The sequence below is a fragment of the Sparus aurata genome, chromosome 5 (genome assembly GCF_900880675.1).
Source record: "Sparus aurata chromosome 5, fSpaAur1.1, whole genome shotgun sequence".
NCBI classification, from domain to species: Eukaryota; Metazoa; Chordata; class Actinopteri; order Spariformes; family Sparidae; genus Sparus; species Sparus aurata.
In genome coordinates, this window is record NC_044191.1 from 37,018,598 (window position 1) to 37,046,119 (window position 27,522).

Consider the following 27,522-nt stretch of genomic DNA (forward strand, 5'->3'; position numbering starts at 1 on the left):
TAATTTGGTTGATTGATTGAAAGAACGCCGATGGTACCGAGAGAGAAACCGCTCTGAAGACGGAGCTGAAATATTTCTAACTACGATCATCCACAATAAAAAGAAAAGTTCTTATAATTATTAAAAAGTTTGTCTATTCATGTTTACCAACATTCATGTCTACAGAACTGTCAGAAATATGTCATATATTTTTGATAAATATCTATATGTTTATAAACAATCATGTTCTTCAGAACTTGTCGGCCATTTTGTCAGGTTCTAATTTAGTTCACATTTTATTGTTCCGTATTTTCTGCAGCAGATTAATGAAACAGATAAAAACACATCAGTCAGAAAGAATGAGCCTGTTTATTAGCCCTCATGTTAATCATCATCATCATCATCCATCTTCCTCTTCCTCGGCCACCGACAGTCTCGTGGCTCGGGTTCATACACAACTCTATCTGTCAATAGAATCTAATAGAAAAATCTGCAGGTTACAGTTAGGACGTGTGTCCATTAGAAAAACAACAGAAACCATGAAACCAAAAAGCTCCCCGTCTCCCTCAGGATCAGGGTCTGGGACTAGGAAGATCTAAACCGGAGTGGACGGGCGGCGTCGTGTCCAGTCCTCCGCCCACCAGTTGGTTACTGGTTTAGACCCAGTACAAGACCGAGCCTGGAACTGGACACCAGGCTGTCGTCCACTCCAGAGTTTTTAATAATTTTCAGGGAGGAACCCCCTCACTACAGCTCTCCTCGCCTCGGGGCCGCCACGCCGATGAGCTGCGGGACGGTTCAACACGCCCGAGACGATGGCGCTGGTCCGATTACAGGCGCGTTGAAGAATCCCGCCAGTTTGTCAACGTGGCGACGTCCAGACAGAGACAGAAAGACGAGGAGAAGATAGAGACAGTTAGCCTAGCAGTCTTGAGAATATAACACATACTCAGCTTCTCTTTGCAAATCGGTTAGACACAACATGTGAATTAAACAATCTCATTTTAACAGGATAACAAAGTACATTTTAACTGGAGAGCACCCGCCAGAGAGTGGAAATTTACACAAACCATATTATCTTATCGACAAACTGAATATTCATAACTGGATGAACAGATTTAAATAGACCCCTGTACAGGAGAACTCATTATTATCGTCATCATTATTATTATTATGTCATCATCATCATCATCACACAGACAAGAAGCAGAACCACTGATTCAATATTCAACTCAACAACAGCCAGATCTCCCTCAACGCAAGACAAACCTCTCTGTGGTCCGACACACACACCGCGTTCAGCGAACACACACACACACACACACACACAGCTGACAAACACACGGCTAAAGCTGGAAGTACACCTCAACCAAACTACACAAACGTCGCATTAATGGCTGACTGAAGGCTAACTTGCAAGTCTGACGAATCTAAACAACGTGTGTCAAACAAGCTAACCGCTACATCCAAAATCCTGTTGGGGGGGAAAATACTTTCACATTGGTAGATGTAGAAAATCGCCTCGTAAACAAACATATTGGAGAAGCAAAATCCCGACAACACACAGCTAACACACACCAACCAGCCGGCTAACTGTCTATCACACACACACACACGCTCACTAGCTAACGTAAAGCACAGTTTAACTTACAAACACCCCACACACTCACAGACACACACATCCTGCTGATGTCCAACATTTAGCTAATGCTGCTTTTATGTCACATCAGGAGAATCAGGGACAATTTGAGAATGCCAACACATTATTAGCCACATTGTCATCGTGTACTTTTACCAGGTTAATTATTATTCAGCCTCAATTATTTATTTTGAACCATTTCACATCATTATGACTGTTAGCAAGTAAAATAAGACGCCAACAGCGCGTAGCTTCGTTTTAATTAGCAGAATGGATCATATTCCCCATTAATTTAGATGTTAATGCCAGTGAAGGTTTCTTTGGAGCCATTTTGTCACTGCTTTGTCAAGTTTTCTTCAAAATGGGAGTCAACTGTTAGAAATTCACAAAATCCGACTTGGAACTTACAACAACGTGAAAGTGTTGTTTGAGTTCACGCTTAGCCAACAGCTACACAGTCAGAGAAACAGCTCCGATAACAAAAAACAGTAACACGCATGATCACTAAAAGCTAACTTTCAAAGCTCAACCACATAGCCAACACACACACACAGACACACACACAGCTAACACACAGTTGAGGTAACACACGTTTTTTCGCTAACAAACATCATTCGGCTAACACGCTTATTTAGCTGACGCGCTTGTTTAGCCGGGACATCGCTAATAGGATCGATAACTTCATTGTTCAGCTCCTAAACACGTCTTCTACAAACAAATCGGCAAAGTAGAAATGCAGAACTAAGTTACAACAACAATAATAAAGTTTCACTGTGTAAGAAAATAGTAATTTCCCCGTTTTTTTGTACTGAAAGTTGAGGTGGGGAAGGTGGTGCCGGCTGGAGTTACATCCTGTGGAGGACACAGAGTGTTTGACCACAGAGAGATCTGGCTTTAGACAACTCAATATAAATCGTCATTTATTCATCATTACATCATAAAAACTAAAGAATCACTATAGAGATACAGGTGTAAGAACTATCATCAAACCAGAAAACAATAAACGCGTCATTGCACCTCCAAGATGGCGACTTAACAGGTAAAATTAGATGGAGAACAAACAGACCCAGCGAGCACAAATTTAGTACAAAAAACAGTTTTTGTCTCTGACGGTAAAACATTAAATTTCCATCTGACGCTATTAAAATATTTCTATGCCAAAATAAAAAAAAAATAACTGAGAGTCAACACACAATCTGACGCATGCTTTAAAACATTATCATAAACAAAATAATAATAATATCTGATTTTCTTACTCAAGACTGCTAAGCCTTATACCGTTTTCTTATTGGAAAATAAAACTAGACAAAATATAGATTATACTGGATTTTTTTTGTTCAAAGCCACACTGATACATCTTTAAGTTCAAGTTTGATAAAAAACAAAACAAAAAGAAAAACCAGGTCTACGCGGTGGAGACCCGAGGCTAGTCCAAAAAAATTTGCCCGACAAAATATCAACTTTGTAAGGTTAAAAAACAGAAAGAAAAGAGTTCGTGATTTCAGTTAATCCTTAGTTTTTCTCTACAAAAGGAAGGAGGAAGCGGCAGAGCGTTGCTAGGAAACCCCGATTCGGTTGCCGTCGACGACCATCCGAGGCCTTCACCGGTGAGGGAGGAGCCTCTAGTGATCCTGAAGAGACAGGAAATGACATCATTGCTCAAATGATTTAATTAAACTCCTATCTGATGGTTTGTACGGGTCAGGAAATAAAGCCCTGCCTCCTGGAGGAGCAGAACATCCAGCCTCAGAGCAGAACCTGCTGCAGGTGTGTTACCTGTATCTGGGCGGGGTTCCACAGGTAGGGCTGCTGTCTGTAGTATTCTGCTAACGCTGCAGAGTAGTCCGGCACCGAACTCTGCTGAGACGACTGACCTGCAGACAAACAGACACCAGCACTCAGTCATTTTAATCCAACATCATCATTCCAGGTGTCGCCGCTCGCGTCTTTCTGCCGCCACGTTAAAATAACAACAACAACAACAATAATAATAATAATAATAATAATAATAATCTGCCTGCTGACGTCATTTATACGTTAATGTGACATATTTCTCACTTGACAGAGAAAAGCAGATGTTCACAGTGACAACAGTCTGAAAATGATCAAAAGTCTCATGATAGAAAACAAACTGTTACGAGATGATGTCATCATGTGAAAATGACCAACGTTTTTCACAATAAACTAACTGAATCGTGTTTCTTCATCTGCTGGATTCTGAAACGATTCATCGACACAGAAACAGATTTCACTGCTCGTCTTCAGCAGGAAACAGAACAAAGTACAAATACTCAGTTACTCTCCTTCAGTACATGTTTCCTGTCTGTGTACTCTGAGTATCTGTGTGACTTCTCCTCTCTACATGTGAACTTTCTCCTCCTCACAGCTTCAGAACAGCCTCGTTACTTTAGTTTGATGCATCTGAGGTGAATTCTGGATTCTTGTTATTTCCCACCATCAGCAGACTGATGTGGACCAATCAGACGCAGCGAGACGAGACAAAGACGTAAAAGCAGTAAGAAGGCGTAAACAGACAGAGAGGGAGACTGGAATGTGGAGAAAAGGCGTGTTAGTGTCTCGTATCTGCAGAGAGTTTCTGATTTTCTCTCTTTGTTGCTGCTCGGGACGCTTTACCAACCCAACATGTGTCTATTTGACGTCCTGGGAATGAGACTCAACAATCAACTGTCTTTGTGGTGCGTTCAGGAACAGCTGGGACAAATCCTACTGATTCTACCTTTAACTTTAATAGTCTCTGAGTTCTGTTAATAAGACGAGAGCTTCAGTTAGCTTTGACGTGTCACTGTGGTTCTGATGTGTGACATCATGCTGCGTCTGCTCCGTGCTGATATCAACAGTACATTCATACTGATGCAGTGACAGACGGGAGTCGTACTTTGTTTCTTGTAGTAGTCCTCCCAGGCCTTACTGTAGTCTGTCATCAAGCTCTGAGGCTGGTTCTGCTGACCTACAAATACACAGAAACAGACACAAGTCTGAACTCAGAACAGTTACTGCAGATCGGATCAGGACCTGAGAGGACCACCACTTCACATACAGTGGACTCCCGGAGAGGAGGTGCTGAACCTTTACTGGCTCGTAGCAGAAGATATTTAGTGTCGTGGAACCAATGAGATTAAAGGACGACGAGCGTCCTCGAGACAACATGAGCAGCAACACGACCAGAACCAGAACGGTTCTTCATGTCTGAACTGCAGACGAGTTGATTTATCAGCAGGAAACGAAACGACCCGAGTTCATGAAGTGAACGTCACGATGATCAGACAGACGGGACACACACTGTCTCACTGCGCTCACATCAACACTCACTGCCTGTGTGTGTGTGTGTGTGTGTGTCTGTGTGTGTGTGTGTGTGTCTCTTCGTGTGTGTGTGTCTGTGTGTGTGTGTGGACTTGCCTAGCTTCTTATAGTACTGCTCCCATGCTTTAGAGTAGTCCATCTGTCCTGTCTGAGCCAAACTGTGACCTACACACACACACACACACACACACACACACACACACACACACAAAGAGTCTCAACTGCTGCACTCAAACTCAAGTGTGTGTGTGTGTGTGTGTAACACCTGAACACTGACTACACTGACAATGTAAATACTGTAATTTTGTATTTTTCTATCTATGATTCTTGACTTTCACAGCACCTGTTTTGACTTCTATGGAGTGTGTGTGCGTGTGTGTGTGCACGTGCGTGTGTGCGTGCGTGTGTGCGCGTGCGTGCGTGTGTGTGTGTGCGTGTGCGTGTGTGTGCGTGTGTGTGCGTGTGTGCGTGTGTGTGTGTTACCAGGGTCTTGTTGTCCAGGGTTCTGCCAGCTGGTCTGGTAGGTGTTTCCCCAAACTCCAGTCAGGAAGGTCTGACCGCTGCCACAGCTGCGCACACACACATACACAAATCAATAAAACACACACTGCAGTGTACACACACTCTCACACACAGCGAGGCAACACGTACACAACATCTACCAACACAACCACATAAATTACACTTCATATCTACTCATTTATTTACTCCTGCTGCTCAGTAATGTGCTGAAATGTTTGGCTGTGTGTGTGTGTGTGTGTGTGTGTGTGTGTGTGTGTGTGTGTGTGTGTCTCTTACTTCTGGTGTGTAGCCGGGCCCTGGGTGAAGGGACTGAAGCCAAAACCTCCATTACTCATAATACCTGAACCCTGAAGAGGAGAGGACAAAGTCACACATGTTCAGTTTCAGTCGTCTTGTTTTGTAACATTCCACCTTAAATCTGCTGCCGTGTGTCATACCACCTTAACATATCAGCATCTACAGCATGTGTGTATGTAAAGTGTGAACCAGTGAAGCTCAGCTTTAGGAGGTTGGAAGTTAAATGTTTTGTCAGTGAATCAGTCTCTTAAATCGCCTGATGTTTGAGTGGAGTTTGGTGTAAACCAGCACACTGTTACTGATGTGTGTTTAATGGCGACACGTTGCTCTGTGAAATGTTTCCTCTGAACTTGATGCTGAGCGGCGGGCGGCTCGTGTACCCCGATCTTGTCGTCTATGAGCTGGCGGGCCAGGTCCATCTGCTGGGCGGTGCCTCTGATGGTGAAGACCCGGGTGTTGGGGTCGGTGGAGGGCGGAGGGTTCCTCTGCAGCTCCACGTGAGCTCCAGACTGCTGGTTAATACTCTTGATGGTCTCTCCTCCTACAAACACACAGGTCACATCAGAGTGTCCGCAGGTCTTTGAAGTTCATTAAGTGAAAAACTGCAGCACTTCAGTCTTGTCATTCAGTGGCTCAGTTGCATTGTGGGTATTGTAGGCAACAGGTTTTATAAAGGAAGCAGACAGGAGATGTCTCTGGTTCTTTTTACGGTCCATAACAAATCCGACAGTATCTAGGAGAATCACACTGGTCCTCACACCTGGTGCCTACATTACCCACAATGCACCGTGGTCACATTCACATTTACATTTTAGGGCCTTTATCAGACTCTTTTGTCCAAAGTGACTGACAGTAATTCATACATTCATTCTCACACTGATGGTGGCGGCTGCCATGCAAGACCAGCACACCAGAACCAGTCTGGGGTTCAGTATCTTACTCAAAGACACTTCAACATGCAGACCAGGGAATCAAACCAGCAACCTTCAGATAACAAGATGCTGGCTCTACCACTGAGCCTCAGCCGCCCCTCCGGTCACATGACCAGAGGAAGTGTGTGTGAGGGTAACCTGTCCCCGGTTCAGGTGTTCATGTCAGCCTGCAGCTCGTCAGCTACAACACGGCTGATATCACAGGTGAGAACCTCCACCTGCCTCACGTCTCAGCGTACAGCATCCTCAATCATCGATATATGATCAATATATGATCGATATCACGGCACATGGCGACTTGTCATTCAGAAAGTCCTTCATATATTCAGTGGGGGTGTGCCAAAATATCGATACTACGATATATCGCGATATTTCGTCCTGAGGTACATTATCGATACACTGGTGCCAAATATCGATATTTAAAAATGTTTAAATTTTTTTTTCTTTTTTTTTTTTAATATTTTTTTTTTTTGGCCCACCACCCCTCTTCGGAGAACAGCTTTATCTTTATTCAAACATAGCTATACAACCAAATCAAATTTAAAAAATGGTTTAAGTAGCTCTGAAACCCACACATATAGATATTTAATGATAGCTGTAGTCAGTGTGTGTGTTAAGAAGAGACACTGTGCAATATACTCTTTGTTTACTTGGCTGTCATTCATGTGAAATGGATTCAGTGCAGTCAATAAATTCTGAATTTCTTCAGTGACAGATATCATGATGTACCGTGGATGAAATTTCTTGCAATATATCGATTATCGCAGAATCGCTGTATCGCGATATTATCATTATCGTGGGCAAAATATCGTGATAGTATCGTATCGCGAGGTACCTGGTGATACCCAGCCCTAATATTCAGACTACAGCTGGCTGCTCAATAAAAGCTGCATCTTATCAACACTTTATTAAACCAAACACTGATCCATCCGCAGTTTGTTGTCATCTTCATTATCACCTGGAGCACGGCAGCTCACCTGGAGCCCAGCAGCTCACCTGGAGCCCGGCAGCTCACCAGCTCACCTGGAGCCCGGCAGCTCACCTGGAGCCCAGCAGCTCACCAGCTCACCTGGAGCCCGGCAGCTCACCTGGAGCCCAGCAGCTCACCTGGAGCCCGGCAGCTCACCAGCTCACCTGGAGCCTGGCAGCTCACCAGCTCACCTGGAGCCCAGCAGCTCACCTGGAGCCTGGTAGCTCACCAGCTCACCTGGAGCCCGGCAGCTCACCAGCTCACCTGGAGCCCGGCAGCTCACCTGGAGCCCGGCAGCTCACCTGGAGCCCGGCAGCTCACCTGGAGCCCGGCAGCTCACCTGGAGCCTGGCAGCTCACCAGCTCACCTGGAGCCCGGCAGCTCACCAGCTCACCTGGAGCCCGGCAGCTCACCAGCTCACCTGGAGCCCGGCAGCTCACCAGCTCACCTGGAGCCCAGCAGCTCACCTGGAGCCCGGCAGCTCACCAGCTCACCTGGAGCCTGGCAGCTCACCTGGAGCCTGGCAGCTCACCTGGAGCCTGGCAGCTCACCAGCTCACCTCGAGCCTGGCAGCTCACCTGGAGCCCGGCAGCTCACCAGCTCACCTGGAGCCCGGCAGCTCACCAGCTCACCTGGAGCCCGGCAGCTCACCAGCTCACCTGGAGCCCGGCAGCTCACCAGCTCACCTGGAGCCCGGCAGCTCACCAGCTCACCTGGAGCCCAGCAGCTCACCAGCTCACCTGGAGCCCGGCAGCTCACCTGGAGCCCAGCAGCTCACCAGCTCACCTGGAGCCCGGCAGCTCACCTGGAGCCCGGCAGCTCACCTGGAGCCCGGCAGCTCACCTGGAGCATGACATGAGCAGAGATCGTTGGGAGGCAGAAATCTTCACAGCAAGTCCATAAAATTATCTGAATATTAAAGTCAAATTTGACCAACAACAGAAAACAAGATGCTAAATCTTTTATGCTTTAGTCAGAAGTCTGAGGCAGTCAGTCCTCCTCCTCCTGCTGCTCCTGCTGCTCCTCCTGCTGCTCCTGCTCCTCCTCCTCATTAACTCTTTGTTAACCAAATGAAGAGGCTGTTAATAGACCTTTTATGAGGTTAAAGAAGGAGAGCGAGTGTATCTGAATGTTTTCATCATATGTAATATTTACATGTCATTTCTGACACATTATCGTCTGAATAATCAGCTGATGAGTCAAAAACTGCTCCACAGATCGTCGTTAACAAACTGATTCTCCTTCAGCTCTATTCAAATATTCATCATTTCATTTTTTATTTAAACGTTTATTAAGAAATTAAAAATAATCTGGTTTAAGATATTTGTGAACAACATGCTTAAGTGGAGTGTGTGTGTGTGTGTGTGACACAGGCACATTCATCAGTATCGTCCAATAGAAAGTCTTGACAAACAATAGAGCACCAGACACACACACACACACACACACACACACACACACACACACACCATATGGTGTCTAAACATTCAGCACTTGACATTTCTTTCTTCTGCTGCTTTTATTTTGGAAGCTGCTGCTCCACCCTCTTGACCTCCACACACACACAAATACACACACACACACACACACACACACACACACACACACACACACACACACACACACGTTCTGAATCAGGACTTTCAGTGTTTGGATCAGGTGATGAAAACTGAGGCGAGTGACGTTCAGCAGGTTTTGTTTCTTTAATGCGGCAGACATTTTTAATCAACGTAATTGTTGTGTTTCCGTGTGGAACACTTTGAGATCAGACTGAATATTGTATCTACAGTTTGTGACCATCGCTGCTGTTTGCTGCTCGTTCTGAAGCCGCTTCTTCAGACGTACATGCGAACGAGGGCGTTAGCGCTACACTAATATAACATCAGCTAATGTTATGCTACGACTATTTCACTAGAATGAACTGGCATGATGTTAACTGACGTGACTGAAAGCAGCGTGAATAAAACGTTTCCCGTCAGCATAAAGACAAACGGCTTCGATACCACCGAGTATTGATGACTCGTCGTTGGATTCCAGATTTCAGCACCTCAGCATCAGCGAGCCGGTTAGCATGGTACATTAGCATGGTACATTAGCATGGTACATTAGCATGGTGATTGGATGCCAGGCCTGCAACATACACACAAAGTTACACCAACCTCCACGAACAGCGCCAGGCTGTGAAGAAAGTTCTCCTGGTGGTCAAACTGTGTCATTACATCATCACGTGATGCACTGCGGCCCAAAAACACGTTTCCTGTCAGCTGACATTGTGAAGAAGCGTCTGTAAAACGCTGGATCAACATTTAGGAAGTGCCGCACCAGTAAAGAGTATTTTCAGAAGCGGGCCCGTCGAGCTTTACTGGCTTGCTCCACTGAGCAGCTTGCACAGGAATGAACGGGGCTCCGCCTCCAGCGCTGAGTCCAGGTTACTCCCTGTGCATCACCACAATCAGCCCCTGTATGTTGTGTATAATCTTTTGTTGACAGGATCCTGAAATCGGTGTTGTTCAGGAACCTGTACTGAATTTATTCACAATATTCAGTCGCGCTCCCATGATGCCTCACTGCGTCAGGAGGAAAATCAAACTACCTCTTTTGTCTTGCGTGATTGATAGACCCTGAGCGGCCATGACATCATACTCATGTTGACCCGCTCCAGTACATCAAGTCAGAGAAAACAGTGCTAGCCGGATTAGCCGCTGTTAGCAATGCCAGCTGAATCAACACATTACAGCATTCTGCACAAACACTGAAGCCACAGAGAGACACAACTGTGTGATGAACAGGATGTTTCACAGCAGAGCAGCCTCGTCACACATCATCGTCACACTGATCGACTCTGATGCTGAAGCACGACTGATTAAAGTCAACGTGTAACCCTCCCGCTTCACTCGTCAGACGCTTCAGTCTGGGCGGCTGCTGTCGCCAGAGCAGCGTCACATGTTCATTTCAGTCTCTGGAACACAGAGGGAATATTTTACCATCCCTCATCAAACTCATCTCCTCTCCTACCTTTGCCGATGACCAGGCCACACTTGTCAGCAGGGATGGTGTAGGTGACTTCCTGTAGCGGTCCAGGAGAGCCCATAGTCCAATCACCACGACCTCTGACCCTCCCACCCCGCAGGGCGGAGCCAAAACCATCACGCTCCTTCAGAATCAAAACACACAAAATAAAGTCCCGTGAACATCAGAGTTCAGTGTGTGTGTGTGTGTGTGTGTGTGTGTGTGTGTCTCTGTGGGTGTGTGTTACCTGTGCAGTCTGGATGAGCTCATTGATGAGGTGGACAGCATGCTGACAGCGGTCTGGCTGACCCATCACCATGGCAACACGCTCTGGACTGATGCCATCATCTGGAGAGAGGTCAGAGGTCAGTCGGTTCAGCAGCGTCTAATCTGGATCATACTGGTTTAATCTGGATTCACTGGTGGAAACAGACCTGCTTTAAACTGGATTCGGACTCCGGCATCATTCTGGATCTTCTTGATCATTTCTCCGTTCCTGCCGATCACGATGCCGACAGCAAACCGGGGAACAGGAACCTGCAGAGGGACAGACTAGACATGAATGTTCCTTTTTAATAGTGATCCAAAGGGAAGCTCAAACATGCTAGCAGCTAACAAATGCTAACAATCTGTGTGTGTGTTTTGTGTGTGTGTGTGTCGTACATCCAGGTTGGTTCCTCCCAGTCGGGCGCTGAAGTCGTTGCGTCCTGACCTGAAGTCTCCGTCCTTCTCCCGGATCACCTCCAACACCAACTCCCTCGCTGCCTGAAGGAGGAGACGAGACGAGGAGGTCAACAGGAAGTACAGCATGTTAATAAATAGTGTGTGTGTGTGCGTGTGTGTGTGTACTCTTCTGCAGCATCCAATCAGAGCTCAGTCTGAAGGAAGTGTGTGTACCTGCACTTTGTACGGGTCTCCAGAGATGCGGAGAGGTTTGTCGGCTCCCGTCGGCATCGGACCGTCCTGGATCATCATCATCTTCACGCCTGCTCTCTCCTGACAAACAGCACAAACAGCAGACGGGTCAGCAGGTCCACAGGTGCAGCAGGTGAAGCTCTCCCGACACCACCTGTCATCACTCTACCTGCAGCTGTTTGATGGTGTCTCCACCCCGGCCAATCACCAGCCCCACCTTACTGGCCGGGATCAGCATCTCCTGCACGGAGGCTCCACCATCCCCGTCGCCGTGGAAACCCGGACCGTTTCTACAGCGATCCACGATCTGGACCAGGAGACGCTTTGCCTGCCTATTAATACACACACACACACACACACACAGGAGGTGAGCTACAGGTGGAGGTGATGTCATCAGATGAGGCCAAGACGGATGTTTAGTAACTCACTCGATGCTCTCTGGAGTCCCAGTCAGAGAACATGGCCGCTCCATCAGCCCTCCGCTGTCTGCACACACACACACACACACACACACACACACACACAGTTACTCATGTTCAGTATTTCCACACACGCTGGTGGTTCTGGTGTCTGACCCCTGATCCAGAAGAAAGAGGTTGCAAACAGTCTCACCTGCAGCAATCTGGATCTTGCAGCCGGACTCCAGCTGGATCCTGGTGATCTGTTCACCTCCTCGTCCAATAACTGCAGGAGGAGACGAGAGAAATCAGTCTGTCTTCGTCATCTTGACGGTCGGGTCGTCTTTAGTGTCCCTGTTACTGTGCGTTCAGACCGAAAGCGCACAAAGGGGAAAATCCGCCTTGTCCACTCCACCTAAGTCGCTTAAGTCACCCCGTTCGTTCTTGCTTCTAAATTTAAAGGGCCCGCACGCCACTTGTGTTAAACACCACCACACAACTACTGCTGTAGCAGCCCATCCATTTACCGACAGCGTTGATCACGGAAAGTTACTTGATAAAGTCATTAAATAGCATGCTAGCATGCTACGTTGCAACGCTAGTATGCAATAATTTCTCTCCTTTCTTACAAACATATTACACAATTAAAAGCTCACCAGGCAAACCAACGACTAGAGCGACCTTCCTCCACGCATCGGCCGTCTTTAATTATCCATATTAGAGATTAGATTCTCTGCCCGAGCCCGAGCCCGACCCGACTATCCTCGGGCTGTGAGCCCGATCCAAACTTTATCCCTATACGCGAACAGGGTCAAATCGTAGAGGACGGGTGTTCTGCTACAGCAGCAATCAACATTTCCAGCGCCACCTCAGAACGAATGTTTGGTAGGAAACAAAGTTACGCGGGTGTTTCTCTGGGACCGACCTGACCGAGGGACGACAGCAGAACGGGACATCCCCATTGGTTATCGCATGGCTGTTCCACCTTTTCCACCAAGACGCGTCATAGCTCGTTACATAAAGTTGGAGGATTTTAAACTTTTTATTCCTCCTAATCCGCCTTTTCCACGGTTCCCTCCGTGTCCGTCTGGCTCCCAATACACAATGAATGACTTCCGGGATCTTTTTCCTCTTTTTACGCCTTTGGTCTGAACTTAAAGTTAGTCATTTTACTGCCTGGAGTCGGGCTGGAATCCAGGTCAGCTGAAAAGCTTTTGGGTCAGGTCTAAAGGTCCAAGGATCGGGGTTCAGAACAGTTCTGGTTAGAATGATGGACTGTGGTGGGTCTGAAAGAATCTAGGCTTGTTGGAAGAATCTGAAGTCGGTGAAAAGGTTCTGGATCAATGTTCTAGCTTCGGTTCAGACTGAAGGTTCTGGATCAATGTTCTAGCTTCGGTTCAGACTGAAGGTTCTGGATCAGGTAAACTGTAGATGATCAGGGTAAAGATCAACTGTTCTATAAGAAGTTCTGTTTCAGGTTCTGGATCAAAAAAATCAGTCGGAATTGACAGAAAAGAGGAAGATTATATAAAGTTAAGATAAACTGAGAATCAGCTGCTGTCAACACCTGAGCAGCAGCAGGAAGCAGCGAGAGGTCGCAGGTCATACTCACTGAAGCCCACCATCCTGTCGGGAACCTTGTAATCCTCTGTGATTACCCTGCTGCAACACACACACACACACACACACACACATTAACATCCTGATCACACAGAAAACCCACAACCACTGTGTGTGTGTGTGTGTGTGTGTGTGTGTGTGTGTGTGTGTGTGTGTCAATAAGTGATTATGATGATGACTGTAGGAGGACGGATCTATAAACACTTATCTCTGGTTTCACACCAACACACTGATGTGTATTTGCAAACAAGACGATGATGCTGAACACACCTCATTATCTGCTGTGTGTGTGTGTGTGTGTGTGTGTGTGTGTGTGATCAATATGAACTGCTGCTCGTACCTCTGATGTCCCATGGCTGCTAGCTGGTTGCCTACTGACAGAGAAACAGAGATTAGCTGCAGTCACACTGACAGACTCACTAACACACACGTCACATTACACTGTGTGGTGTGTTTGTACCGTACAGTGTGTAGATGGTGTGTGTAGACGGTGTGTGTAGACGGTGTGTGTAGACGGTGTGTGTAGACGTGTGTGTGTGTAGACGGTGTGTGTAGACGTGTGTGTGTGTAGACGATGTGTGTAGACGTGTGTGTGTGTAGACGATGTGTGTAGACGTGTGTGTGTGTAGACGATGTGTGTAGACGGTGTGTGTAGACGATGTGTGTAGACGGTGTGTGTAGACGATGTGTGTAGACGATGTGTGTAGACGATGTGTGTAGACGATGTGTGTAGATGGTGTGTATACACGATGTGTGTAGACGGTGTGTGTGTGTAGACGGTGTGTGTAGACGATGTGTGTAGACGGTGTGTGTAGACGGTGTGTGTAGACGGTGTGTGTAGACGGTGTGTGTAGACGGTGTGTGTAGACGATGTGTGTAGACGGTGTGTGTAGACGATGTGTGTAGACGGTGTGTGTAGACGATGTGTGTAGACGGTGTGTGTAGACGATGTGTGTAGACGGTGTGTGTAGACGGTGTGTGTAGATGATGTGTGTAGACGGTGTGTGTAGACGGTGTGTGTAGACGGTGTGTGTAGACGTGTGTGTGTGTAGACGGTGTGTGTAGACGGTGTGTGTAGACGATGTGTGTAGACGGTGTGTGTAGACGTGTGTGTGTGTAGACGGTGTGTGTAGACGATGTGTGTAGACGATGTGTGTAGACGATGTGTGTAGATGGTGTGTATACACGATGTGTGTAGACGGTGTGTGTGTGTAGACGGTGTGTGTAGACGATGTGTGTAGACGGTGTGTGTAGACGGTGTGTATACACGATGTGTGTAGACATGTGTGTAGATGTGTGTGTGTGTGTAGACAGTGTATACACGATGTGTGTAGACATGTGTGTAGATGTGTGTGTGTGTGTAGATGTGTGTGTGTAGACGGTGTGTGTAGACGGTGTGTGTAGACAATGTGTGTAGACGGTGTGTATACGGTGTGTGTGTAGACAGTGTGTGTAGACAATGTGTGTAGATGCTAGACGATGTGTGTAGACGGTGTGTGTGTAGACAATGTGTGTAGATGGTAGACGATGTGTGTATACGGTGTGTATACGGTGTGTAGACGGTGTGTGTGTAGACGATGTGTGTAGACGTTGTGTGTAGACGATGTGTGTGTAGACGATGTGTGTATATGGTGTGTAGACGGTGTGTAGACGGTGTGTGTGTAGACGATGTGTGTAGACGTTGTGTGTAGACGATGTGTGTGTAGATGATGTGTGTATACGGTGTGTAGACGGTGTGTAGACGGTGTTTGTGTAGACGATGTGTGTGTAGACGGTGTGTGTGTAGACGGTGTGTGTGTAGACGGTGTGTGTGTAGACGGTGTGTAGACGATGTGTGTAGACGGTGTGTGTGTAGACAATGTGTGTAGACGGTGTGTGTGTAGACGGTGTGTAGACGATGTGTGTAGACGGTGTGTGTGTAGACAATGTGTGTAGACGGTGTGTATACGGTGTGTGTGTAGACGGTGTGTGTGTAGACAATGTGTGTAGACGGTGTGTGTAGACGGTGTGTATACGGTGTGTGTGTATACGGTGTGTGTAGATGGTGTGTAGACAGTGTGTGTAGACGATGTGTGTAGACGGTGTGTGTAGACGGTGTGTGTGTAGACGGTGTGTGTAGATGGTGTGTAGACAGTGTGTGTAGACGATGTGTGTAGACGGTGTGTGTAGACGGTGTGTAGACGATGTGTGTAGACGATGTGTGTAGACGGTGTGTGTAGACGATGTGTGTAGATGGTGTGTAGACAGTGTGTGTAGACGATGTGTGTAGACGATGTGTGTAGACGGTGTGTGTAGACGATGTGTGTAGACGATGTGTGTGTAGACGGTGTGTGTAGATGGTGTGTAGACAGTGTGTGTAGACGATGTGTGTAGACGATGTGTGTAGACGATGTGTGTAGACGATGTGTGTAGACGGTGTGTGTGTAGACGGTGTGTGTAGACGATGTGTGTAGACGGTGTGTGTGTAGACGGTGTGTGTAGACGATGTGTGTAGACGGTGTGTGTGTAGACGGTGTGTGTAGATGGTGTGTAGACAGTGTGTGTAGACGATGTGTGTAGACGATGTGTGTAGACGGTGTGTGTAGACGGTGTGTAGACGATGTGTGTATACGGTGTGTGTAGATGGTGTGTATACGGTGTGTGTAGACGGTGTGTAGACGGTGTGTAGACGGTGTGTAGACGGTGTGTAGACGATGTGTGTATACGGTGTGTGTAGACGGTGTGTAGACGGTGTGTAGACGATGTGTGTATACGGTGTGTGTAGATGGTGTGTAGACGGTGTGTGTGTAGACAATGTGTGTATACGGTGTGTGTAGACGGTGTGTAGACGATGTGTGTAGACGATGTGTGTAGACGGTGTGTGTAGACGGTGTGTAGACGGTGTGTAGACGATGTGTGTATACGGTGTGTGTAGATGGTGTGCAGACGGTGTGTGTGTAGACAATGTGTGTAGATGGTAGACGATGTGTGTACAATATCAAACGACACTATGAGACCCACGCCGAGAAGTACAGCGAGTACGCAGGGCAACGTAGGACTCAAAAGCTAAACGAGCTAGCATCATCCCTCCAGAAACAGCAAGCCGTATTCTCCAAATGTCGAGATACACATGAAGGTTCGTTTTATTTTTATACATATCTTCTTCAACTCTTCCTTTTTATTTTTACTGCACTGTTTCTGAAAGAGTAGTGTCTCAATTTCGTTATAACTACATATTTTATTTCATTTTAAGGGGCAGTGATGGTAAGCTACATCATCGCTTGGGAAATGGCATCCAAGCCTTTCTCAGAGGGTGCATTCGTCAAGACCTGCGTGCAAAAGGCAGCCGAGCTAGTGTGGCCTGACAAGCGACAAGCTTTAGCTTTAGCTATAAGCTTATCGAGGCCTACAGTGACGGAGAGAGTTGAAGAACTTTCTGGGGATTTGAAGAGTCAACTAAAAGACAAGGTTAAGTCCTTCATCGCATTCTCTATTGCTCTCGACGAGAGCACTGACGTGACTGATGTAGCCCAATCAGCGATATTTATTCGCGGAGTGGATGCCTCCCTGAATGTCAGTGAGGAGTTTGTTTCTGTTGTGCCAATGACAGACACCACCACAGCTAACGACGTGTTTGTTAGCCTTGTCGGGGCCCTGGACAATCTGGAGGTGAACTGGAGTCGCGCTGTCAGTGTGGCCAGCGACGGTGCACCTTCTATGATAGGAAGAAAGGCCGGAGTGGTTGTGAAGTTGAGAGAAAAGGTGCATGTGGCTAATCCAGAGCAGGTATTCTGGAACTTTCACTGTATACTGCACCAAGAGGCTTTGTGCTGCAAGAGTCTGAAAATGGACCATGTTATGCATGTTGTTATTGACACTGTGAATTTGATCAGAGCCAGAGGACTTAACCATAGGCAATTTGACGCTTTTGACATTCATCATGGCCTTCCCTATCACACCGATGTGCGTTGGTTGAGCCGAGGCGCTGTGCTCAAACATTTCTACATATTACGCACAGAGATAGCCGAGTTCATGCAGGGTAAAGGGAAGCCTGTGGTGGAATTAGACGACCCAGAATGGACCAGGGACCTTGCTTTTTTTAGTGGACATTACCGAACACCTAAATGTCTTGAATGTTAATATGCAAGGCCGCAACAAACTCGTCATTGAGTATTACGATAGTGTCCGTGCGTTTCAAAGTAAACTTGCGTTATGGAAGACGCAGCTCTGCAAGTGCAATGCAGCCCACTTCCCCTGTCTAACACTCTGCCTGTCAATCATCAGAGTATGGACAAGTATGCTAACCTGCTTGCTGGACTCATGCATGAATTTGACAATCAATTCACGGTTTACAGTGAACTGGAAAAGGACTTTTCGCTTTTTTGCTCTCCATTCACGACGGACGCTTCCGAGGTCCCAGAGGCGTCGCAAATGGAACTGATAGAACTGCAGTGTTGCGCGCTGTTGAAGGAAAAGTACGCATCTGTTGCAGTCGAATCATTCTACCAATCCTTGTAGAGTACCAGGCCGTAGTTCTGGCGGTGCTGTCCAGCTGCGGTGTCCAGAGTACCCAGTTATCACGGCCTTTGCAGGTAAAATACTTTGCATGTTTGGGGCAACATATTTATGTGAGCAGGCCTTTTCCGTGATGAATATTAATAAATTGAAACTGTGTAATCGTCTGACGCACGGACATCTCAGTGACGTTATGAAAATAGCCACTGCCCAGAACCTGTCCCCCGATATGCACAAGCTGGTAAAAGTTAAAGTGTCTGGCTTCTACAAGTAAAATGTAGCTGAAGTAAGCTTGTCTCCCAATGTATCATAATCCTGTGTGATATGGGCTGGAGAGAATAAAAGGGGTTGGGGTTGACTGATGTAAGCTGTACAGCAGGCTAGTGCCATAGCATGGGTGTGTGGAAATGTGGGCTGGAGTTTACTGGCGATAACTGGCAAAGTTAATGTGCCATCTGTTATTGAGCCAATGTAATGTTTTAAGATGGGTCATATTTGGCTATTTTTTCAAGAACCTTTTTGTTTTACTAATTCCTACCGGATATTATGTCACTTGGCCTATTGTTGGATTACTTTATTCTGGCACTTACTTTCTGTGACTCGTTTAGGCCTACTTGGCCTAATTATGCACTGGCATGTTTTCATGTGCAAGCCTTCAATAAATATGATCACAGTAATTTACAGTTTACACTTGTGTTATTTATAGGAAATGTGTTTTGTTGGCACCTAGTCTATTTTGTTGCATTTCTAATTTATAAATGCAGGCTACTTGCATGGATAGGACAATGTTATGTTTTTAGAGGGTAACTTGCTTTATGCTGCTATGTCATTGTGAGGCTATTGTGGTGCCAGTGAAGTTTGTTTTTGACGTGTAGGCCTTCATGAATAATTTCAAGCAGCATATCCATGTGTTGAGTCAGTGTTTGGTCTTTCAGGCCGAAAGTGTAATTCGGCCCCCTGAGGACTCACTTGAAAAAAATCTGGCCCCTGACCAAATTCACCCTGGCGTGGACGGTGTGTGTAGACGGTGTGTGTAGTCGGTGTGTGTAGTCGGTGTGTGTAGACGGTGTGTGTAGGTTAGGTACAGTGTTTCCCACACATTAATGCATCTTTGGCGGTCCGCCACGTATTGATTCTGTATTTCAGGAGCTGCGTCTCGTTCTCTCTCACTGAAGACAGCAGCCGTCAGTGAACCTCATGATGTCAGATACTCCCGAGAAATCGGATGGCGGTGTGGTTTAAAGTCTGCCACTAAAACCAACGAAGAAGAGGCGGAGGACTATTGAAGGCAGTTGGCTTGATCGTAACTTCCTCTGCAGAGAAGATGGCCGACCTCATTGTGGAGATCAAACCCCACAAAGAGCTCCAGGGCTCGAAGACATTTTGTGGTGGCCGAGCTGGGTGATGACATCATCATGTGATGACATCATCATTGGGAAAGACGCGTCTGTAAAACGGTCATAAAAACCTCACAACCTCCTGAAATGTTTTACTGTCAAAATTTGGGCAATTCGGTCCAAAAACATTGAGAGTGTAGAACTGGGCGCCCAATACATCGATCGCCATCGACGGGTAGATCGTAAAGGTAGTGCGGGTAGATCACATGACATTCCACATTTTTTTTTTAGATTAAGTAGCAGAAAATCAATGAATGAATCTCTGAAAAACAAAATTGAATCTTTGCCACCTGAATGACGTGTCACGGGTCACCATGCATGTGCAAACTCGCTAGCTACTGCAAAACACAAGATATAAATAATGAGTGGGCGGGGCCTTTAGCTCATCTGTCCGTGTACAGAGGCTGTGTCCTCGCTGCAGCCGCCCCGAGTCCCCCCCCCCAACCTGTTTCCTGTCAGATCTTCAGCTGTTCTGTCAATAAAACCTGAAAGGCCAAAAAAATATACTTAAGAGAAAAAAAAAAAAAAGAGCGGCAGCTGGACCAAGTAAAAACCCTGAACACACCACAGAGTGGGAGGAGGACTTTTCTTCACTGTCTTTTTCGAAGTGTGTTTGTCTGATTTATCATCACTGTTCTGAAGAAGGGAAATGATGAGAGGCACTTTCAAACTGCTCATAAAAAAAAATGAACGACACCGACTTCCCTGAAGCGAGCTGAGAAGGAGGAAGGTGAGGGAGCTGACATCACAGTTAAAGCTCGGGTCTGTAATGTTGTTCACAAACACATTTTGTTATACTGGGTGAAATGATCCTGCTATCCTGAGAGTAGTCAACACGTTATGTATTCAGAAAAAGGAACGGAAATAATCGGACCTCTGTGGCAGCTGCAGGACTGAGAAAAATCTGACCAATCCGTGCCGTCCGGGCCGGGCAGCACGGATTGGTCAGATGCCTTCATGTCTCGTTCTGTCCCTCCCTCCTCCGCGCGCACACGTTACGTTTCACTGATGCTGGAAATATTCAGACACTCCTCTGCAGAAATACGGAGTTGCAGGAGAAGACGTTCATTTGGTTACAATGGCAGAGAAAATGCAGCCAGCGTTACTTGTAACAGCTCACCCCGCTAAAAAGGCAAAGAAAAGAAAGCTTGAGGCAGGAAAGGCTGTGACGAAAAAGGCTCTGGATAAAGACAGAAGTTGGACCGAGTCAACATCGGTGCTGCGTTTGAGCGGAGGAGACAACTGGGGCATGTGAAGGGCCTGAACAGTGATGCAGAGGTTGCTCTCTTTCTGTTGGACAGGTAATTATTTGTTTGTTTCAGGGGGATTTGTTATTTTCATGAAATATGTGAGGTTTGCCAACTTGGCTACGTTTGTAGCTCGTATTAGCCCAATGCTAATGTTAGCTTCTTTGTGTGTTAGCCATGAGAATGGCTAATGAGTCGGCCCAATTTCCACTGAATACGGTCCGCTGCGTTGCGGCTCCGATCCGACGCGGGGGGAGAAGACGCGGGGAGAGAAGACGCGGGGAGAGGACGCCGCGGGGAGAGGACGACGCGGGGAGAGGACGCCGCGGGGAGAGGACGACGCGGGGAGAGAAGACGCGGGGAGAGAAGACGCCGCGGGGAGAGAAGACGCCGCGGGGAGAGAAGACGACGCGGGGAGAGAAGATGACGCGGGGGGAGAAGACGCGGGGGGAGGACGACGCGGGGAGAGGACGACGCGGGGAGAGAAGACGACGCGGGGGGAGAAGACGCGGGGAGAGAAGACGCGGGGAGAGAAGACGCGGGGGGAGGACGACGCGGGGAGAGGACGACGCGGGGAGAGAAGACGCGGGGGGAGAAGACGCGGGGAGAGAAGACGCGGGGAGAGAAGACGCGGGGAGAGAAGACGCGGGGGGAGGACGACGCGGGGAGAGGACGACGCGGGGAGAGAAGACGACGCGGGGGGAGAAGACGCGGGGAGAGAAGACGCGGGGAGAGAAGACGCGGGGGGAGGACGACGCGCGGAGAGAAGACGACGCGGGGGGAGAACGGTGCGGGGAGAGAAGACGCGGGGAGAGAAGACGACGCGGGGGGAGAACGGTGCGGGGAGAGAAGACGCGGGGAGAGAAGACGCGGGGAGAGGAGACGACGCGGGGAGAGAAGACGCGAGGGGAGAAGACGCGGGGAGAGAAGAGGACGCGGGGGGAGGACGTTTTTCAGGCATTCAAACACTTTGTGTAGAAAACCAGCAGCAGCTCCTGGTGTGTGAACTGTGTGCTGATGGCTGTTTGTCACTGTGACAATACCAACAGTTACATTATCTCTATATATCAGTTATGCATTGTGTTATATAAAGTACAGTGTATGTATAAATAAACAGATGTTTAGTATTTTTATGTAGGTAGATCATTTTGACTCGGCCATTTTAAAAGTAGCACACAAGCTAAACAGGTGTGGGCACCCCCGGGCCGGAAGAACCGGGCCGGAAGATCCGCCCCATTACTCTTTATCCCATCCAAGTTAGCTCGGTGCTAAACCGTGCACGCTCTACGGCACCGCAGCTGGACAGCACCACCAGAACTACGTCCTGATTCTGTGGGAAACACTGAGGTAGGTCAAAGGTTAAGGTTCTTATATTGTTCTAGGTTAAATGGAAAGGTGGGCCCAGGTGACAAGGTTCTTGATCAAGTTCTTCTAGATTAGGCGGTGGGTTCTAGCTCAAGTTTGAGGTTCTTGGTTGGGTAGAAAGTTCTGGGCTACATTAAAGATTCTAGCTGAAGGGGAAATGTTCAGGTGTTAAAGGTTCCACCCAGTTTGTTCTTACCTCCGTCCTCTCCGGGTCGTTTCTGGCCCGGGTAGTACAGCGAAGGCTCGACACTTCCTGAGGAGCTGTTGAGGTGGGACATGGCTTCTCCGCCCATCTTTCCCACCATCTGATGACAGAGAGAAACAGCGGTCACATCTGGATACAACAACAACAAACTCCTGGTTGGATGAGAAGCTCAGTGCTAACGAGTGACTGTCTGTTAGCGACTGAGCTAACAGGAAGTGTTCAAGTCAGTCTAAATTACTGAAGGTTAAAGTGAAACTCTCACCAAAAAGCAACCGAGGCTTCATTTGTGATTGAATATGAGTCAAACCTTCATGTAAAAGCATAATTACGATGAAAGAGGCACTTTTAAGATTTAACGCATTTTCATTTTAAGGTCAAACTCATTTTCAATGGGAGTGCTACGGGCACTTCTACGATAGCATCAAAATCTCTCTGTTTAAAACAGTAAGAAGTCTCGACACAACATGAAACTTTGCTGGTAGCATCACCAGGGTCTCTACACATGAACACGAGCACTGAGAACATTGTTTGTGTACACAGAGTTACTAAAAAGAAGGTTTAAGTCAAGAACACCAACAAGTCTACAATCAAGTTAAACTCAAGTCTCGGGTCGAGACTGAGAAGACCGACAAGATCACAAGTTAAATCAACCCATTCAGAACAAAGTGAGTTTAAATGGACCGTTGACAGTCGCTCAGTGAACAGGGTGGTTCTGTTCATACTGTCCAGGCCCGTGTCAGACTGTGTTGGTGATATTCCAGCAGAACTCATCATCATGAATGAACTGTAGCTGGTATCGTTTATCACAATATAACTGTCCTGCTGCTGAGATGAAGACATTTCCCCGTTTGCGGGACAAATAAATCAGATTCTGATTCTTCCTCCTCCGGCTCACCAGGAAGTTTCCTAATAAGGTTCCTTGCAGGCGTCTCTTCAGTTTCATGCACACAGGTTACTTCCTGAAGGCAGCCTGGTGAACAAACACCGTGGTGCTGATCCGGTCAGTCCTCCGGCCCGGCTGCTCCGTGTGAACCGATCCCAGGACACAACACCAACATGTGAAGCGTGCTTCAACAGTGATGACATCATTCAGGAGCTTTACAAAACTGAAACCTCCAGTCAGAACATGGTTCTGTTCAAGTGTTTTTCTGTTGCGTCTCTTTTCTGCCGTTAAACTACGAGAAGAGACTTTGAGGGCTGCAGAGACGTTTCTGCTGCGATACTCAAAAAGAAGCGAGAGTCATAAAACATCCGCAGAGACAAAGATGTTAATGAACTATCAGCTGAAGAGAGTCAAACAGTCGGACCGCGGTGTTCTGTTCTGCATTTCTTTGAGGTAAAAGTCCAACAAACCTTTGCTGATAACCACCTGCAGGACTTACAGTGTTGATGCTTTAATATAATCATATAATCACATTTATTTACTCACTTTGTGTTACAGAGCGACAGAACAGCACATTATAATTTGAGCTACATTATTATTATTATTCCTGTCTGTAATATTTGTATTCTAACTTAATTTATTCTTTTTATGTCATTTTGTTCCGCGGTGTTTCTGTCGGCTGTCACACCTCCTCTGTGTCTCGGCAACGAGTGCTGAAGAATCGGATCAGTTCTTGTCCTCACATGGACCGGGACAGATATCAGGTATTACCAAATATCCAAATATTCTCCATCATCTGCGACAAGTTTTGCAATATCAAACTGCTGCTACAGCATCTTCAGGCTTTTATTTTGAATATTATATAATATATAATATAATATATTAGTGAGGTCACTTCAGGTGAGCGGTTCTGATGACGCGGCCCACAGAACTTCAACACACACAAGTGACAAAACCAGCTCGGCAGTATTTCAGGTTTCAAGCTGGAGAAAATGGTGCCAAAGAAACAAACAAGTCAGCAAGTCAACAACTAGTCAACAACAAGTCAACAACTAGTCAACAACAAGTCAACAACTAGTAAACAACAAGTCAACAACTAGTAAACAACAACAACAACAGGAAACACCACAACGTTGCGGTCTCGCCGCAGAGCGACGTCGTCTATCGTGATACTTCTGTGGGACATGGCGACATGTCGTGACATGTGGTGACATGTGAGGAGCTGCACCTGCCTCACCTGTTCACACCTGTCCTGTTCACAGTCTGACATCAGCTGATGGATGATATTGGCCTATCAGAGATGTTTATCAGTAACAGTAACGTAACGTGTTGATATCCTGCCTGTTACCGTCTCTGATCAGCACATCCAACAATGCATTCATGTGAGTATTTCACCTGACTGATCAATATCCGAATACGTTACTTCCTAATATGGGCATCGGCTCCATGCAGATGATCCTCCGAGTCGTGTCGGTGCTGCTGGGACGGATTTGTTTCCAAACGTAACAACACGCAGCTGATTATTTACATTATATCATTATAACGCGAGCTAATATTCAGTCTCTCTGAGCTGATCTGGATGTGTGAGACAGCCAATCAGCAGCACTGCACAACAAGCAAGCTGCGTGCTTATTGGCTCACTGAGGCCGCCAAAATTCACTGCTCACAAATTCAAAATGTGGGATAAATCACGAAATCATTTGATAATCCAGAGTGATGGATTCAGTCGGTGCCATAAAAGTGAGACTGAGCTCTAATTATTGATTAACCTGACAGCGTTTTTCACTATTAATAGTTTAACCTATAAAATGTCTGAAGTTAAAGCTGAAGATCAATACTGACACTACTTGAGGAGAAACAATCAATCACTTCCAGATTGGTTGGGAGGAGCCTAACCTGTTTGATAAGCTGATCACGACTGATTGTGATTGGTGGAGTCAGGAGGAGTTCTGTTTGATCCGACGTGATCTGATGAGCAATAAGAACTGAGAGCGACGTGTTTGAGTTCATTTCTTTAACTTGATGATAAATTATGCAGCATTAAAACGCTCGTCACAGTTTGCAGAAGTAAAATCTTCTGAAGTCTTCAAGTTACTTCTGTTTTCCTAAAGATTCATCGTCACCAACCAGAATGAAGAGCAACAAATCGTCACATCTAAGCAGCTGAATCAGACGTCTCATGTTTCACAGATGATAGTCGGCAACTTGTTCTCTCTGGATCAATCATCGATCATTGATCAATGATCATCGATCATCGTGCAGCTCTGACTGGTTCAAGTCTGATCGTCCGTCTGCAGTTCAACAAAATGGCTGCTGTCCAAAGATCTTTTATAAACTGTAGTTAGTTTTAATTGGAGCCCGATCGTTATGTCGTTTGACTGATATGATCAGCTGATATTGACTCAGATACACGAGTATCGGCCGAAATGTTGTTTAATATGTTTTATAAGAAGATTTTTTGTTTTTGACAGAAACTAATGCAGAGAAAGTTCTCGGGTGATTTTAAATGATTAAATATCTGTTGAAGTTCAGTATTTTTACACCATAAAGTTTATGTTAAACTGTTTCCTGCCTCATCAACACTTGATAAACCACATCTGAGGATCACCGTGCATCAGCTGATACTGAAGCATTTAACATGTTTCAGCTGCAGAAAGAAGTTCAGTGAGTCACAACACATTCACACACTTTCAGAGGGGAACACTGGACAGAGCGAGGCTAGCTGTTTCCCCCTGCTTCCAGTCTTTGTGCTAAGCTACGCTAACCACATCCAGCTGCATCTGAACCCCTCACCCTCAGAACGAACACAATATTCACCTCTGAGAAAAGTTCTGGTGTCTGATAAACCTTCACACTCATCATCTGTGACTCACACTGGACTTCCTGGATGTGTCTCATGTTGTTATTCAGGGCCGCCGTCGGTCTGAACGCCCCCCAACACAAACTCTGACATATTTAAAGGTGCAATATGTAAGAATCAGCATATCACCGCTAACTGCTGACTGTAGTTGCTTTTAGCCAGCTAGCTCAGTTAGCTGTACAGCTAGCAGTGAGTAGTGCTACTTAGGAGAAAGGACAGGCCGGATGCTAGCTGGTTAGCATGCTAACTTCAGTAGATATGACTGCAACAGAGCAGCGACGTGTTGGACGAACAGGAGCACGTTCAGGCTCGAAAGTAAAACTCTCACATGTTGCACCTGAAACTCAAAGACATGCTGACATGATGAGTGTGAACGAGACTCAACGTGTGACCTGACACACACACACACACACACACACACACACAGAGTAGTGGCCTGTGTGTGTGTGTGTGTGTGTGTGTGTGGAGTTAAAATAAATAAGACTCAGTGAGAGTGAAGCAGCTGCAGGAACCAAACTTCAGACTGACTCCAGTGTATGAGACAGTGCTGACAGTGAGACAGGCTGCAGCTCTCTCACACACACACACACACTCACACAGACCTGTGTGTGTGTGACTACCTGTCTGTCTCTCTATAGGCAGCAGACACACCTCCACCCGGCTGTATATGGCTCTGAGGCTGTTGCATAACGCAGCCTAGTTTCTAACCAACTTACAGTAAACAGCAGCCTATAAGGGAGGAGGGGGAGGAGGGGGAGGGGGTCCAGCTCTGATATGAAGAGGCTTTAACTGAGTGTGAACACCCTGCTCTCCCCCCTGCTCTCCCCCCGGTCCCCCCTGCTCTCCCCCCGGTCCCCCGGCCTGTCCTGCACACTGTGCGGCTCACCACAGCAAAGTAACCCGCCTGAGCGTGTCCTCGTCCCGTCTGTCTCCGCGCCGTGCTTCTGTCTCGCAGCCCAACAGGTTGTCTCTCCCTCAGTGACACGTGTGGCCAAACTTCTGTCCCGCTCCCCCCCGGTCCCCCTGCGCTCCCCTCCGGGTGACAGCTCCACAAACTCCCCCTAAACTAACTCCCGGACCGTGTCAGCTCGGACAAAGTGTGCAAAACCGGCCATAAGTCCAACTCCGAACTGCTTTCCGAGCTAGTTAGCATGCTAGTGTGAGTGTGTGTGTGAGAGTGTGTTGACGGAGCGCATAAGTTAGGAGCAGCGGCAGCTCAACACGGCTCAATTCGAATAAAAGTGCTTTGGCTCGATCTAAATGACCCGGTTCGGCCCGGAACGGATGTGTGCTGAACCCCGGTAGAGTTGTTACCTGCCGGGCCCTCTGTAACACATCGGCTAGGCCGTCTGACTTCAGCCCCGGCTGGTTCATCGAGGCCTGTCCCTGCACCAGCTCCGCCATCATAGCGCCACTAGCTAGCCGTTAGCTGTTAGCTGTTAGCCGGATTAGCTCGGGCTGCTAACTGA

At 47.0% G+C, this 27,522-nt stretch overlaps 1 protein-coding gene across 13 annotated transcripts; it reads right to left on the bottom strand.

Annotated features, from left to right (window-relative positions):
• Positions 1 to 329: 329 nt before the first annotated feature.
• LOC115581238 (far upstream element-binding protein 3-like) lies at positions 330 to 27,522 on the bottom strand. Of its 13 annotated transcripts, none has more exons than XM_030416151.1 (19): positions 27,368 to 27,522; positions 22,302 to 22,410; positions 13,943 to 13,973; positions 13,595 to 13,641; positions 12,197 to 12,268; positions 12,013 to 12,070; positions 11,754 to 11,916; positions 11,567 to 11,665; positions 11,333 to 11,434; positions 11,104 to 11,221; positions 10,917 to 11,017; positions 10,676 to 10,823; positions 6,139 to 6,299; positions 5,738 to 5,808; positions 5,423 to 5,508; positions 5,036 to 5,104; positions 4,515 to 4,586; positions 3,395 to 3,492; positions 330 to 3,249 (listed from the first exon to the last, which is right to left on the bottom strand). In XM_030416151.1, the coding sequence occupies exons 1-19, from the start codon at positions 27,458 to 27,460 to the stop codon at positions 3,241 to 3,243; spliced, it is 1,707 nt and encodes a 568-aa protein (XP_030272011.1). In that variant the 5' UTR covers positions 27,461 to 27,522; the 3' UTR covers positions 330 to 3,240. The 13 variants fall into 13 exon arrangements, with proteins under 13 accessions (XP_030272011.1, XP_030272010.1, XP_030272016.1 ...); XM_030416150.1 differs by having other exon boundaries at positions 13,595 to 13,644; XM_030416156.1 differs by having other exon boundaries at positions 10,676 to 10,814; positions 11,104 to 11,206; positions 13,943 to 13,976.

Bases quoted from the DNA above. Each gene is read 5' to 3' on its own strand.
- LOC115581238 (XM_030416148.1), bottom strand. From the start codon at position 27,460: ATGATGGCGGAGCTGGTGCAGGGACAGGCCTCGATGAACCAGCCGGGG. The intron at 13,977-22,301 runs GTAAGAACAAAC...TTTCTCTGTCAG, and splicing joins ACGACCCGGAGAGGACGGAG to TAGGCAACCAGCTAGCAGCC. The intron at 12,269-13,594 runs GTGAGTATGACC...CTCCTCCTGCAG, and splicing joins CGACAGGATGGTGGGCTTCA to TTATTGGACGAGGAGGTGAA.